The sequence below is a fragment of the Apiospora phragmitis genome, assembly GCF_038363925.1.
Source record: "Apiospora phragmitis strain CBS 135458 chromosome Unknown utg000002l:1.0-5516284.0:1.0-5523493.0, whole genome shotgun sequence".
Lineage (NCBI taxonomy): Eukaryota > Fungi > Ascomycota > Sordariomycetes > Amphisphaeriales > Apiosporaceae > Apiospora > Apiospora phragmitis.
The window spans coordinates 930,275-945,454 of NW_027117400.1; the positions used below are offsets into that span (position 1 = coordinate 930,275).

The following is a 15,180-nucleotide window of genomic DNA, read 5'->3' on the forward strand; positions in this document are numbered from 1 at the left end:
ACCGTAGGGAAAACTGCTATGCAACAGATGACCTCCCATGTTGCCCCACTTTTCTTCACGCTTACTCGCCCTTGAGCTTGTCTTGCGTCACGGTGAACGCCATCTCAAGCAAGTCTTGCTCCTCCTTCTGGTGCACCGACTTCAGGCCAGTAGCAACGGAAGCCGAGGGGTTGCGGCCGGCGTACATGACGTGCTTGCGGTCGTGGTGCTGCGTGTTGTTGAGCAGCGTCTCGATACGCGGCTGGACGAAGCTCCAGGCACCGGCGTTCAGGGGTTCCTCCTGGCACCAAACAATGGTCTTGGCATTGGGGTACATGTCGAGGTTCTCCTTCAGTTGTTGCCAAGGGAAGGGGTTAAGCTGCTCGATACGCGTGAAGGCAACGTTGTCGATCTTATTCTCCTGGCGGTACTTGGACAGAGTAGCCCACACCTGACCAGAGCAGATAACCACGCGGTCAATCTCCTCAGGAGACTTAATAGCGCCAGTCTGGTGCTCGGGGTCGGGGATGATCCACTGGAACTGGGCATCAGGGCCGGTGAAGTCCTCAATGCTCGAGCGGGCAAGAGGGTGTCGCAGGAGAGACTTGGAGAAGAAGATGACCAAAGCTAGTATTTTTGTTAGTCTGCTGTTTCATTGAATGAATTCATTTGGGAGGGGTCAAGACTTACGCTTGCGGAACTGCCTGTGCATTTGTCTGCGCAGGACGTGGAACAAGTTGGCCGGGGTTGTCATGTAGGCAATCTGCATGTTGCAGTCTTGGTGCTGACGCTGGAGCTTCTCGGCGTCGGGGTAGATGCGAGGATCCTCGTTGGACAGTTGCAGGTATCGCTCCAGACGACCAGAGGAGTGCTCAGGTCCCTGGCCGTCATAGCCGTGGGGCAAAGACATGACGAGACCAGTTCGCTGCATCCATTTCACCTCACCGGAAGCGAGGAACTGATCGATAATGCACTGAGCGTTGTTGGCAAAGTCACCGAACTGGGCCTCCCACATAACAAGAGCGTTGGGGGGATGACAGAGAGTAACCATACTCGAAACCAAGAGCACCGAATTCACTCAGGGACGAGTTGGAAATGACAAACTTGCCCTGGTCCTTGCTAATGTGCTGCAGGGGCGTGTAGGTATCCTCGCTCTCCTGGTCATGGAGCACAGCATGACGCTGCGAGAAGGTACCACGCTCGACATCCTGACCGGAGATACGAACGTGGTGGCCTTCAGTCACCAATGAACCGAAGGCAAGAGCCTCGGCTGTGGACCAGTCAATGTTCTTACCCTCAAGCACAGACTTGGAGCGGTTCTGCAGAATACGCTTCAGGTTCTTGTGGATATGGAAGCCCTCAGGCGCAGAGCCCAATTCTCCACCAATGTGCTCCAACGTCCTCTTGTCCACACCAGTAGGCATGTGAGGAAGAATCTCAGTGGCCAGTTCCTTGGGAGATTTGAAGCCGTTCCATGCAGAAGTCGTCCACTCCTTGGAGGTGGGTTGGTATTCCTTGGACTTAGCAAAGCTCTCTTCGAGCATACCCCAGACCCACTGCTTGTGCTCCTCGACGTCCTCCTTGGAGGAAAGAGCCGTCGTTCAGCAGCTTCTCAACGTAGAGGTTGATCTGAGGGCTCTTCTCTGAAATGCGCTTGTACATAAGAGGCTGAGTGAAAGAGGGCTGGTCAGTCTCGTTGTGACCGTGCTTTCGGTAGCAGACCATGTCGATAACGACATCGGACTGGAAACTCGGCACGCCAGTCGGCAGCCAACTGGCAGACAAAGTTCACAGCCTCGACATCATCAGCGTTGACGTGGAAGACGGGGGCGTCGATGGCTTTGGCGATATCCGTGCAGTACGAGGTGGATCGGGCGAATCGAGGATCGGTAGTGAAACCAATCTGGTTGTTGACGACCAGGTGAATAGTACCACCGGTAGAGAAGGCGGGGAGAGAGTGGAAACCGAGACATTCGTAGACAATACCCTGGGCAGCAAAAGCAGCATCACCGTGAAGCAGGACACCCATGGCAGTTCGGTGCGTCGTCTCGTCGTTGTTGTAGTGCTGGATAGCTCGGGTCTTTCCAAGAACCACGGGGTCCTCGGCCTCCAAATGAGAGGGGTTGGCAACTAGAGAAAGCTGGACACGCTTGCCGGAGGGGGTAGGACGCTCGAAGTTCATGCCCAGATGGTATTTCACATCACCGGAACCTTCATCCTCGCCACCAGCACTGCCGGCGAACTCGCTGAAAATGGACTCGTTGGGCTTGCGGACGACGTTGCTGAGAATGTTGAGACGACCACGATGCGGCATTCCAATGACAATATCCTTAACGCCGTAATCAACACTGCGATCGATCAAAGCCTTCATACCAGGGACCAGGGTTTCACATCCTTCCAGACCGAAACGCTTGTCGTTGGGGTACTTGGTGGCCAGGAAAGACTCGAAGCTGGAGCTCCAGATTAGACGGTCGAGAACACGTCGCTTCTCATCGATGGAGTACTTGAAGGGCTGGGGGACCTCAACACGCTCTCGGAGCCAGTCGCACTTCTCTCGGTCCGGGATGTGGATGAACTCGACACCGTAGGAACCGCAGTAGATCTTTTCACATGCGGCGATGATCTCACGGAGAGTCATCTTTTCGCGGCCATCTCGCTTGAATCTAGGCAGGATACCAGGGCCGAGACTATACTCGGCATCCAGGTCCTTCTCGGAGAATTGGTAGTGTTCGAGTTGCAGCTCTCTGGGCTTGACGTTGGTGAAACCTTTCGACTCATTGCGGATGCCGAGGGGATCGATGTTGGCCTTGTGGTGACCGCGAGCTTGGTACGCGCGTACCAGCAATTGCACCTTCAAGTGGTTGGTGACATCTGAGCCCTGTCCCTGGCCGATCGTGCCGACGACACCGCCGGTGGCGCCAGCAGCACCAGGGACCAGGTTGGGAGGTGGCGTGAAGGCCTGGGAGATGGGCATGTCGCCACTCTCCATGTTTTTGAAGTATACCTGCCATGAGACGTGGACGCTCTGGGGATCTTCCTTCCATTGCATGTACATCTCATCGATATAGTTGGCAGTGCTGCCAGAGAGGAAGTTGTCGCTGGGGTCCGGACTCGAGGCCTGGGCCAGGCATGTCGTCGCTGGGCGGAAGCCGTCGACAGGGCGAGGGGGCGGCGGGCCGAGGCGAGAGAAAAGCTTCTGGAGCTCTGAGCAGCGCATCGTGCGCTCTGGCTGCTAGCTCTTAGGAGCTGGCAGCCAGATCTGCGAATGGAGCTGCTGAGCATGGCACCAGGCTATGCTTGCAACAAGCTGTGACGAGTTATTTATGGTGGAGGGAATTATGGCGGATGGATGCTGGCCTCATGAAAGCAGCAAACCAGAGTAGGGATTATGATACTGGGCAAAAATACTCCGTACCTGCAAGCTCCAACCCTCCTTTTCTCGAAAGAAACGGGATTGAAACGAGGAAAGAGAAATGAGCGGCGGAGTAAGTCTCGTGGGAATTGGTGACGTTGAGGCCTTTAGGAAGAGAAAAGGGCCTAAAAGAATCGTAGAACAAGTCATGGGAAACAAGTAGCTGCAGAAAAAGTCGCGACTACCCTGTCACAGGGCCCGAACAGCCATGCCCCCCTGCAAACTCCATGTTGGCCTCCATTCTGTACGGTTAGCCTCTCCTCTCATACTTACCGCACCGGCAACTATGAGCAGTGCATCTTCTACACAATAACCCCTTTGATGCGTCAAGATGTCAATACACGTTTTAATTGCTTGCTTGCACACGTACATACGCATTCACAATGCGCACGCACTATATTCTGTGCCCGTCAAAAGTGTCTCGCATCTTACTATCCATTGTTGCCTGACTGCATAGAGCATAGAAGTATATCAACACATGTACCTACCTCCTTACCTATCTGTCAGACCTCTTTCTCCCCTCCATTCACCCGACCAATAAAGCCATAGCCCTAGAGTTTTCAAGGCACTCCGCGTATTGCCGGGCTACCAACCGCCTCGGTTATGCAATTAGGTAAGAATTTTGTAACTACCGTGAACAAGGGGAAGGACCACTTCTGCGACCAGGGGAATGTCGGCTTGCTGGTCCAGAAAAGCGCTGCTAGCTCCCTACAAGATACCACGAGAGTCCCGAGAGTCCCGGCCCAGCATCGCGAAACAAAAGCCGAAAGGCCTCGTTTGAGCATGCTGTGCTTGACTTGCATGCACCTCCAAATAGCATCAACAAGCTAGAAATAGCTAGACCCGGTCAATCTCCGACATGTGCTGTTTAGAGCGGTAACTCAACTGCCAGTTGTTTACGGATCTATGCACCCTGGCGGGTTGGAATTTTGCCTTGGCATCTCCAAATGTCTGCACATCGACGTAATGTTTCAGCCGGGAGAATGCATGTAAAGTGATAGTTTGCGAAGTGCCAACAGTCAATTCGATATTCCTTCAGGAACCCGTACCCTCCTAGAAGGACTCCAAGAAAGCCTCAAAGCTTCACCTTTGCCATTGGCGATACATTTATATTTCGTTGCTGTGAGTGAATCAATCAATGGAGGGTTCTCAATGCACCCAGGATCTTCGGTAGATAGACTTTTCGGCAAGCTGGAGAACCCTAGGCAATTTGGGCGGCTTGGGACGGGGCAAGGACAGCTCAGCTCCGACTCTGCTGAGGCAAAGACTGGAGAAGGTGGCGATGACATCTGTCAAAAAACCCACCACTATTTTGGGTTGGCTGGTTGGCTTCTGACCGCATTGATCCCGATGATTGAATTCCAGCCAGGCCAGCCACATGCATTGTAGAACTTACTTATGCAAGTAATCGACACGTCAGGCCTAACGGGTAAATGAATGGGGCGATTGGTTGTGGCTGTGGCTGCCTAGTTGCAGGTGCTTGGATGCACATGTGGCTCAAGCTTTCCTCAAAGTCATTATATCATGCGGCGTGCCAGAACAAAGCGGAAGCTTGACGATGAACCTAAAACAACACTATCCCTTTCTTGCGACCGTAAGAAGCTCGCATTCTGGAGTCATTTCGCATCAGTCTGAACTGATTTGTTATTGTTATAGACCGGTTTGTGATAGACAGTCGCTCGCTTATCGTAGAAACCGACGCAGCGCAACTTCCTCTCGCATGCTGACGGGGTCAGCGCTGAGGCCTGAATGAAGTCTGGAGCTCATTTCTCCGGAAAGGTGCGCTCGTGTGTGATAAAGTCGGAAGGTTGACGTTCCGACACAATCAAGCCAGGACAGTTCACTTCGTCGTCACAATTCATCATCTAACATAATCTCCTGCCTGTCGTAACCTGTTGATTGCGCAATCATCAACATGGCCATCCCGCGAGGTACTGCGGCATACAAAAAGAAGGACGGCATTCTCACAGTTACCGACGATCAAAAGACGATCATATGGACCCCGCAGGCCAATCCGAGCGGTCCTCCTGGCATCACATTGGCTATTTCCAATGTTACCAGTATGATGAGGACGACCTTCAAGGATAGGAATACTGCTAATGCCAAATAACAGATCTCCAGCAGACGCCTGACACTGCGGCCAAGGTCATGCTGAAGATTTTCGAGAAGGCAAAAGAAGGTGCAGAGCCAGTCTCGTATCTTTTCCACTTCAACTCACCAACCGACCCGAGGGGGAAGCGAATGTATTGAAGGACTTGCTGTCGCGGCTTCTGGCCGAATACAAGGCCAATGATCCAAGTGTGCCACGGCCTGCCGGCGCAGGCGGTAGCGCCTCGGGCTCTATGGCCTTTGCGAGTGCGGTCAACTCTAAGCCGGCTTCTGCTCGCTTCTTTGACGATGCGCAGCTCAAAATGGACATCGAACTCCAGCAGTCCTTGATGAAAACAGACAGGAGCCTTCACCAGATGTATATGGAAGGACGAGCCACAAAACCCGAGTCAATGTCGGATGCGGTTTTCAACATGCAGTTCTGGTCGACACGCATCAATCTGCTTCGAGCCCATGCTATTGAGCGCAGCCAGAAGAAAGGGCCGTACAATGTTCTTGCGACGGTAAAACCGATCATTGAACAAAGCACCGAACCGGACAAGCCCAACACAATGAAACTCAACATCACCGTGGAGCAAGTCCGGATGATTTTCGACCAACACCCGCTAGTGAAGAAGATTTATAACGAAAATGTGCCGCCGCTCAGTGAAGGCGAATTCTGGGAGCGGTTCTTCCTAGTAAGTTGTCGAAGCTTCTCAGGGCGAGCGTGCCACTGGGTTGGAAGCTACCGATAGGGTATTCGACAAGTATGACGAGTATGAAGACATCACTGCTTTCTCCAGCAAGCTCCTGAGTCAGCATGTTCCCCATATCATTGATATTGAGGGCAATGAGGAGAAACCAAGGTGGATCCAAGGGCGGCAACCGGAAGGATCATGAGATGCGGCCAAGAGGCCGGCAGGATGTACCCATTATACCCACTCTCAATAGCATAAGTGGAAAGATGCTGGCGAATGTCTCGGCAGCCGACAGCGGTCCCGCCGACTCTGCTGGCTCGGACGACATCTACAATCAGCTAGCCTTGCGCGATCTGCGCGCTGAAGCCGAAGAGTCCAAGATCATCCTGAACATCAAAGAGCAAAGCCAGTTCTTCTCCAACCAGGCTAATGCTGCATCCGCGGCCGAAGAGATCTTTGCTAAGCAAAACCCTACGAAGCTGTTGAAGCATGTCCAGGGTGACCTGGGTTTGCTGCGTGACGATGGTGCGGGTGGGGTTGACTTCCAAGCCTCCCTGAGCATCAATGACGAAAGTGACAGCGACGACGATGAAAAAAAGAAGAAGGCACATGTAGGATCTCGGGGGCACGCAAGGCAGCTCAAAAGCAGATACTGGAAAGCATTCTGCAACGGCGGGCACAAATGTTTGGCCACTCATCAGATGAAACGACACCGATGGGCTTGCCCGCCGAGGTTGCTGCCAAATGTAATCTAACACATGCGACTACGATGGAGTTCTTACATCAGTTCTGGTCAGCCTTCCTCTCTGGCGATCCCGACAGGGCTGCCGAGCTCGGATATCTGCTGGAGTCGCTCAAGCGGTCTAAGGAGCGGATCAACGTCGTGGCTGTCGAGGCGCAGAAGGCGAGAGAGCAGGAGATCGAGCGGAAGAAGGAAGAGATCCGGCAGATCTACCAGCGAACAGGTAAGAAGCGAAAGCTGAATACCAATGCTGTCCGTGGCGGGAAAGACGCCGTCGTGAAGCTGATGGGCCCAGTAGTCAAATCACTGGACACTGCCATCGCTGCGTACCAAAAGGCCCTCGCGGCCGAAGGGATTCAGGCGAGCACAGAAGCCTAGCAAAAAGCGCCACGTTGTCATGTGGTACAACAGGACTCTAGGGCTCGTATTATGCTCGAAGCGCTTTGGTCTTTTTTTACTGCTTTGTATAATAGTGACAGGATATAGGGGGTGCCCAATTTGCCAAGCAAGGGGGTTATTAGAGCGCTCGCTCGCTCGCACATAGATTCATCTGAAGTGACCAGCTTTTCAATGGAAGTATGGTATATATTATCATCTCTTACAAGACCTGATGTGAGATCATGCGACAACACCAGCAAAGGAATTCGATCTGAATTTATAGCTCCTAACGATGTACTGCTCACCTGTAGGATATCTGTCGACATAGATCTATAACCACCCTTCTAGTACACGACCCGAGTAAAATCTCGAAAGGGTGAGCGTCAGAGCACCAAGTCGGAGCATGCTACGGACAGGAAAGAAGAAGTGCTAATATGATCCGACAAAGCAGGCTACCTTGGGCTCTTAACCGCAATGCAGCAATCTATCGTACACCCATTGACCAGGTGTTGTATTCGGCACACATTGCGAGGGATCTGTCGCCGGTAGATACCGCTCAAAACACGGCTAAAACATAGTAGCATCCACGTATGTCGTTGACGTGCGGCTGGAGGGATAAGGGAGGAGTCTATCACATCACAACCCAACGTGCAACTCCACAAATCCCTGAGCTTGTGAGCCGCGTCATGCTGCACCGCTGTGGATCAATCGGATCGAGTGCTATGATAGCGCACATCGATATTGAACACACACAGCTGAGTCAACCGGTCCTTTTGGCCATTGCTCACCATGATGGTCGAGAGCGAGAGACACTGAAGATCGACTGCAGAGAGAGTCAAAGTTTCAGAACTCCCAGATGAGACGAACAACGGGTATGTCGTGGTGGTCACGTCAGGAGTCCAAGGATCAAATCGTCGAATGGGATCTGATGGAAAGCTACAGCACCAAGCCAGCACCTAGCAAGCACCTTATTCCAACCCACTGGAAGGGTCGGCGGGTGGGGTGCACGGGCAGGGTAAACAGTGGACCATGGCTGAAGCCCGTTGGCTGTTTAGGTTGTGCTGACGGTACTAAAAGCAGACCGGGCAGACTCACTCGCAGCAACCAGAAGCCACCTTCCAAGGATTGGGGTCTGTTAAGATGTAACACCAATTAATTGGGCAACAAATCACAAGGAACGCTGCTAGGCCGATCAATCAGAGAATAACATTGAACAACCTGCTTGCCTCGTATTGGTTTTTTTGCAGCACAGTCAGTAGCTTAGCTAGCCCGCCAACGCCGTGCGCTCCTCGGGAATACGAACGAACATTGAACAACTTCCATTCCTCACTCATAGACTCACTCGTCTCCAAATCCTGCTCTGCTCTGCTCTCTTATCGGGCCCGGCAGTCGCTACCCTACCAACCCGGCTGATTCACCATGTTGCGCCTACTGGTCGCTGGATGAACGACGACCAACGTGGACAATAGACAAAGAAAAACAACACCCCAACAATTCAAGGAGCCTCCTGCGCGTAGCCCGGCGCAACGGTTTGTTCCTGGGACCGCCATCTAAGTCGGTCGCATTCCGTTGCCAGTGACTGACGTCCTCTGACGGGCACGAGCGCATTCTTGAGTCAGGAGGGGTGTGGCCATCTAAAGTTCGGTCAAAAAAAAAAATCATGTTGTCACATCTGCGCTTCCATCGACGGGGCCCGTCCAATCCCTCCTCGCCCATCCCCGACAGCAACGCCTCCTCCTGGGACGTCCGGCCGCCCCAGCTCGTACCCGACGACAGCAGCGTGCCCGCGCCCGACATTCGCCCCCGATCGTCCACCTCGGGGCCCCCGAGCCAACAGGCCCAAGCTCGTCCGCAATCGCCCTCGTTGACCTCTCCGCCGCCTCCTCCTGCGCCGCCGCAGCCTCAGCAAGCACCGCCGCCGCCGCCGCCGTCCCAAGCGCCGCCCAGCCTGCCCCCGATAGCCCGAGTGGCCTCTGTTTCCGAAACGGAATACTCGGAATCCGTATACTCGGTCTATGTGGGCGACCCGGATTCTCAGCCCCGGGAAGAACCTCGGCCGCCCGTTCGATCACCGTCCAACGAGCACACTGGCTTCCTGGGAGGGCTGAAGTACCGCCGCGAACAAGATGCTGCTGCTGCCGCCGCCACCGTCGCAAGCCCCAGGCCTGGTCCCTCGGAGAGAAGCCCGAGCTACTCGCTAGACAGCAGGAACTCATCCAGGCCCAATATCGCCTCGGCCGTGACAAGTCCGCCGGGAAGACCGCCCCTCCGATCAAGCAATGTGGGCTCATTCGTGTCGCCAACACATCTTCAACATAATAATAACACCGGGAAGCGTCCGCAGGGTGCACGGATAACGATGGAACCACCCCCATCTTCGAACCAAAGCATGGCCCAAGACCCGCCGCCGCCGCCGCCGAAGGGGAAGAAGGGTCTCCCATTTCTCAAGAACCCCATGTCGACCTTGCTTATGAGGAGGAAAACGAGCCAGAACATACCGGACCTATCATTGTCACTGCTCAACGACCGCGGGAAAAATTCATATGAACCTATCCGGGGTACCAAGGTTCACGACTTCAGTGCTCCGCGCCCCAAGAAGCCCGTATCGAACAGCGTGAGCCCCATGGTCCCAACCGAGAAAGCAGTGCCCGATGCTTCACTACCCAGCAAAGATGACATGTCGCCACCACAACGGCCAGCACCGCCTGTCCCGCCCAAGGATGACCGCGAACAGTCTGGACGATCATCTGTGTCAATACGTTCGCGCCGCCCCGTGTCCGTCGACGGTGCACCTGCAATGCAGGGCGAAAGTATGTCCAGTACAGTGTCCGCCAGCGCCTCCCGACGAATAACTTTGATGGATCCGCAGGAGATGCGGAGGAAGAGCTCTGTACCGTCGTCTATCTCGACGTTGTCGCGGAACCTGTCAGGCATGTCCAGCAAAGATGTGCTCAGCGCTTTACCAAGACATATGAAGAGCACATCGTCGAGGTTCAGCTTCGACATGATGGGGGCCGCGAATGCCGAAAAGCTCCTGGAAGAAAGGCATCGGCAAAGGGAACAGGACAAGCAGCCAGATATCCCTGGCCACCGGGACTCGCGCTTCGATGAGTTTGACGAGGATCCCTTCGAGTATGACGACCTGGACTACGATGACGGCTTGGAGGAGAGGATCCCGGGAGTCAACGCCGACTATGACGAAGAGGAAGAGGACATTTACGAAGAGCCAGTGGAGGAGTACGATCCCGATAATGACCAGGATAATTTCGCAGGCTTCGTTTTCCAACGGTCCAACCCTCATTCCAACTTGGCCAGTCCCCAGGATCCCCTCATGGCAACTACGCCAAGAGATGCCGAGGGAAACATCATTGGGTTCGCCATGACACAAGGAACATCAGATATCAACAACAGACTTTCTCAGGCCTCTATCCAGGCTCCTCAGCCCTCGCAACCCCATTCCCCGGTGTCCCAAGCACTGCGCAGCGGCGACAGCCCGACCGGACTTGGGATCCAGGGGTTAGATGCTGCTATCCACGATTCGGACCGGTCATCACCACAGCAAAACCAACAGAAAGAGAATCCTGTCCCAGAAACTGTTCCAGCACCTGTTTCAGCACCTCTCCAGCCTGATGACGAACTTTATTTCGGCGGTGCCGGCCTCGAAGGAGAAGGTGACGGTCTCGCGATTGACGAGGCCTTGTTTGACTTGGAGGATACCGATCAATACGGCAGGCCGCTACCTGGAGTGTTCGCAAATGCACTTGCTCGTAGACAAGCTGCCGAAGAACAAGCTAAACGAGAATCTGACGATGTAACCTCGCGGCTTTCCGGAGCATCTGCGATCACTCAATCAACCGCGCATACCTCCGTGAGCGTCGTGCCCAAACAGGAGGAGCCATTGCCAATTGGCAACCAAGCTGATAATGAGAAGAGTTCACCTGACGGACCCGACCAGCCAAACCCGGAGTGTGTCACCACAGAATCGAACAATATGGCAGCCTACCAAGCAGCGTTGGCCGCTGCTGCACACAAGGCCGCCGCCTCGGGCAAATTCCGTCGAGATTCGGACCCGCCACCACCAGCCGATGTGACCATTACTTCGCCAACGACTTCCGGATCTGACCAGTCCAACGCCAACATCGATTCCTTCGACGACTATGAATTTGATGATGGCTTTGATGACGGGTTTGGCAACGGTCTCGACGATTATGAGCTAGATGACGACGCCATTATCGCCGAAGCGAACGCAAGCGCACTGGCCCATGACTCTGACGGCTGGTATGGGCAGGAGTTCGGTTTCTACGCCGCCCCCGCTCAGCCGATACCACACCGTAATACGAACCCGGGAAGTGACACGGATCCCTTTTACGGGGGCTTCTTCGGCTCGAACAATGGCTTGGCGCGTTCCAAGTCTGGACATTTGATCTCTCGGGAGCCGAACCTGACCCCTATCACGGAGCGGTCGGAATACTCCAATCGCAATTCGATCATGAGTCTCATGTCCCCCAATAGCACGACGAACCGGGAACTCTCGTCGTTGCAAAGCCCCGGCTTGGCCCAGCTCGCCATGATGGCCGACGACGACAACATGTCCCTGTCGGCCCTGCTGCGCTTGCGGTCCAAGGCCTGGGGCGACTCCCAAGCCTCGCTCGTGAGCTCGCGGGACGGATCCCCCAGTGATCGTAACGACGTTGGGAGTCCCTGGAGTCCCGAGGGGCGGAGCAGATCCCCAGCCACGACATGTACGGCCGGAAAAACTCAGCCTTCTCGGTCTGGAGCCAGAGCGCCGAGTCGGGCGCCGCGAGCGGGTCAGGCAGCCCGACGCTCACCATGTCCATCCCTATGTTCCCCAACAATTCTGCTGCCGTCCCGCCGTTGCCGCCGTTGAACCCGGCGACGGCGATGGGGGGCACGAACCCGAACTCGGCGGCAGGCCCCGTGCCTTCGGCTATTCCGCAGCCGCTGTTCTCGCCTCCTCCCCCACCACTACCACCCACGATATTCCCGCCCGTGCTGGAAGACGAGGAGGCGGACGACGACGCGGAGGACCTGGACGACCGCGCCAGCGCCGCGAGCGCGGGGTTGAAGCCGTCGCCGCTTCCTGCCGCCGACTACTCCTCAACCTTGACGAGCAGTTCCAAGCCCGGGGTGCCGTCGCAGCAGCGGCCGGCGGGTGGCATGGACCACCGGCACAAGGGCAGCGCCGACTCGATCTCGTACACCAGAGAAGAGGGAGGAGGCGACGAGCCGCGGTGGGTCTTGGAACGCCGGCGCACGGCCGATTCGGGCGAGATGGAGGTCCTGGAGCGCGAGGTCGTGGAGGGCGGGAGGATCTCAGGGTATCCTCGAGTGCCTTCCTGTACTACGCTGGCTCCGGCTTTGGACCGGCCGGGCTGTGGCCGATGCTGAGGGCTGAGTGCTGAGGCTCTCCCTTCACAACGACAGCAACAGCAACAGCAACAGCGACGATTGAAACGCATCAAGACGACGATGAATAGAAGAATAATAGTTAAGTACGGCGGCCTACTTCCGTTGATGATCAGTTTGCTTTGTTTGACACACTACACACCCATTACATATATATCGAGTTTCGTCATCATCATCGGCGCTGCCGGTTGCGTACATAGAGAGCGAGAGGATGGTTTTAAGTGCACATGGGAAAGTGGGGTTTTTGGTGTATAAAAGAAATAAACTTGGGATTTGTTTTGTCCGTTTATATATCAACTGGTTTCCGGGGGTCGGGACTTAGATTGGATTCGGCGCTCTCGTGAGAGATGTCTTACTGTATTATAGGGGTATATATAACTGGCTTTTCGTCACTACACATTGCTTGTGTGTGATAGTATGAATTCAATGGAAGAAGATGCGCCATTTCTGGCTGTAATAAGAAAGTAGAAGCTGCTTTTGTCGTTCCAATTCCTAGTGATATGGCATTGTTGCTTAGTATTGTGGAAAGGGCCGCGGTATAGGATGAATGGTTGAGTTGTTGAAAACCGTCTATAATATCTTCTAGTTCTTGTCTTTCTACGTCACCGTCTATCTATCGTAAAACACTTTCAAGGCTCCCCCCAGCCCTCCGCCTTCCTCCGCGAAATTATATCCCGGACCCGCGCCTCGAGCCATTGCGTATTGCCCCAGAACCCCCAGCTCGCCTGGAACCGCAGCCAATCCACCAGCGCGGCCTCCCAGTGCGCCACGAAGACGTCCCACGGGTAGGCTTTGCCCGATACGGCTTCGAGGCGGGTCAGGTAGCGTCGCAGGAGGGCCTCTTCGCCTTCTTGCATGCTTAGGGTAGACGGAAAGGAGGATTTGGAGGAGGAGACCACGACTAAGAAAGATACGGGCACGGAACAGGTGAAGAGCTTGGCGAGGTCGCAGACGCCTAGGCCGAGGCCGACGTATTGGAAGTCGAAGAAGGCGACTTTGGCTGTCTTCGTGGAGGCTGTTGGTGATGACCCGCCCCTCCGCCCAAACATGTTCTCGGATTTCACGTCGCCGTGGATCAGGGTCGCGTAGGGGGCTGTGGCGGGGTGAGCTGGCGAGACGTAGTACGCTGCCTGTTCGGCCACCGATCTTCCCGAAGAAGAAGAAGCGGCTTGACATAGAGCCTCGCTCCATTCGCTGTCTCGGTCGTCTTCCAGGGCGGCATACTCGCTGCGCCTCGTGGCGAGGTAGGTGTAGCCACCGTTCTGCCAAACGCCATGGATCACCGCTGGCGACGGGGCTCCATTGCTGCTGCCAGTTGACTGGGAAGAGGCCACGAACTCCAAGGGTGGAGGGACGAGATGTTCCGGGTTCGCGTAGTACCGGGCCTTCTGGTCCGGGCGCCAGAAGAAGCCGTGGAACCCGGCCAGCCAGTCCAGCGCCGCGTCGACGAGGTCCGGCGTCAGGAAGCCGCGTTTCTCGAGGGCGAGGGGGAAACGCTGCTGCTGTCGCTCTTATCATCTTTCCATCGGCGGCGGCGGCGGCAGCAGCAGGAGGCTTATCAGTTTTATCCTTTCCCCCTCCCCCTCAAGACCTGGTGAGTCTTCTAGCTGCTGCTGAAAACACGACTGATAAGCCGACGGGACCTCCCTCTGCAAATCCCGCAACAACAGCGCCGTCGTGGTTCCGTCGTGCACGCTGCCCAGGCACTCGGCGACCGTTACCTCCTCATCCTCCTCCTCCTCTCCATCACCACCCCTCCTAAACTCGGACAGCCGCGGTGCGAGATGTGCGTAGAAATGCTGCTCGACCTGGTACGACAAGATCTTGCGCAGGTGTCCCTCATCGTCCCGCCTGTTCTCCTTGGCGGCTGGCGGACTGATATATTTCAGGACCAACGACAAAAGCGGTTGCTGTTGTCCCTCCTCCTCCGCCTCCTTCCCTTGGGGGGAACCGGGCCTGGACCCGGCAGATGTGTCCATAGCCGGCCCACAGGGACTGGACAGGCGTGCAGGACACGAGCTCGAGGCCCTTGTCGGCCAGAAGCGATGCGGCTATTTCATCCAGCGACTTTGACTGGGACGGTGGTGGCATGGCTGACTGACTGACTGACTTGACTGGTGCATGCAGCAAGACTTTTATGCAAGAGGAAGCAGGAGGGGGGGGGAGTATGTCTGTTATGAAGCGGCTAAGTGCAGGGTATCGTGCAGCTTCTTTTCTCATGTGACAAACGGTATATGCATTCCTTCCCATGGATGTCGGTACTTGTTGGTGGTATTTATAAAAGCGTAAAAGCGGCACGGTGGGTCTCGATGAGGAGCGGTGGCCGTACCCACTTGGTGAGTGACTGTGAGTGACTCTCTTACTACATATTTACCAGACGTATAACCTAAGTATACTACCTAGAAGACACACCCACGTACTCGAGTCAGTGTGTTCTACCCCCAGGCTGTTGAATA

The 15,180-nt window shown here is 55.2% G+C and overlaps 4 protein-coding genes across 4 annotated transcripts; 2 read left to right on the forward strand and 2 right to left on the reverse strand.

Annotated features, from left to right (window-relative positions):
- Positions 1–61: 61 nt before the first annotated feature.
- PG994_001129 (Oxoglutarate dehydrogenase) lies at positions 62–3,196 on the reverse strand (the record flags this gene model as incomplete). Its single annotated transcript, XM_066852538.1, has 5 exons — positions 62–606; positions 670–1,031; positions 1,066–1,535; positions 1,597–1,722; positions 1,763–3,196. The coding sequence occupies 5 exons, from the start codon at positions 3,194–3,196 to the stop codon at positions 62–64; spliced, it is 2,937 nt and encodes a 978-aa protein (XP_066720679.1).
- Positions 3,197–5,306: 2,110 nt separating this feature from the next.
- Positions 5,307–7,297, forward strand: PG994_001130 (BSD domain-containing protein; the record flags this gene model as incomplete). The annotated part of the gene is made up of 6 exons (XM_066852539.1): positions 5,307–5,451; positions 5,505–5,634; positions 5,691–6,177; positions 6,248–6,345; positions 6,431–6,788; positions 6,827–7,297. The coding sequence occupies 6 exons, from the start codon at positions 5,307–5,309 to the stop codon at positions 7,295–7,297; spliced, it is 1,689 nt and encodes a 562-aa protein (XP_066720680.1).
- Positions 7,298–8,957: 1,660 nt separating this feature from the next.
- PG994_001131 (uncharacterized protein) lies at positions 8,958–12,706 on the forward strand (the record flags this gene model as incomplete). Its single annotated transcript, XM_066852540.1, has 2 exons — positions 8,958–11,948; positions 11,996–12,706. 2 exons carry the CDS (start codon positions 8,958–8,960, stop codon positions 12,704–12,706), a joined length of 3,702 nt encoding a protein of 1,233 aa, XP_066720681.1.
- Positions 12,707–13,353: 647 nt separating this feature from the next.
- PG994_001132 (uncharacterized protein) lies at positions 13,354–14,815 on the reverse strand (the record flags this gene model as incomplete). Its single annotated transcript, XM_066852541.1, has 3 exons — positions 13,354–14,232; positions 14,368–14,599; positions 14,676–14,815. The coding sequence occupies 3 exons, from the start codon at positions 14,813–14,815 to the stop codon at positions 13,354–13,356; spliced, it is 1,251 nt and encodes a 416-aa protein (XP_066720682.1).
- Positions 14,816–15,180: the final 365 nt, after the last annotated feature.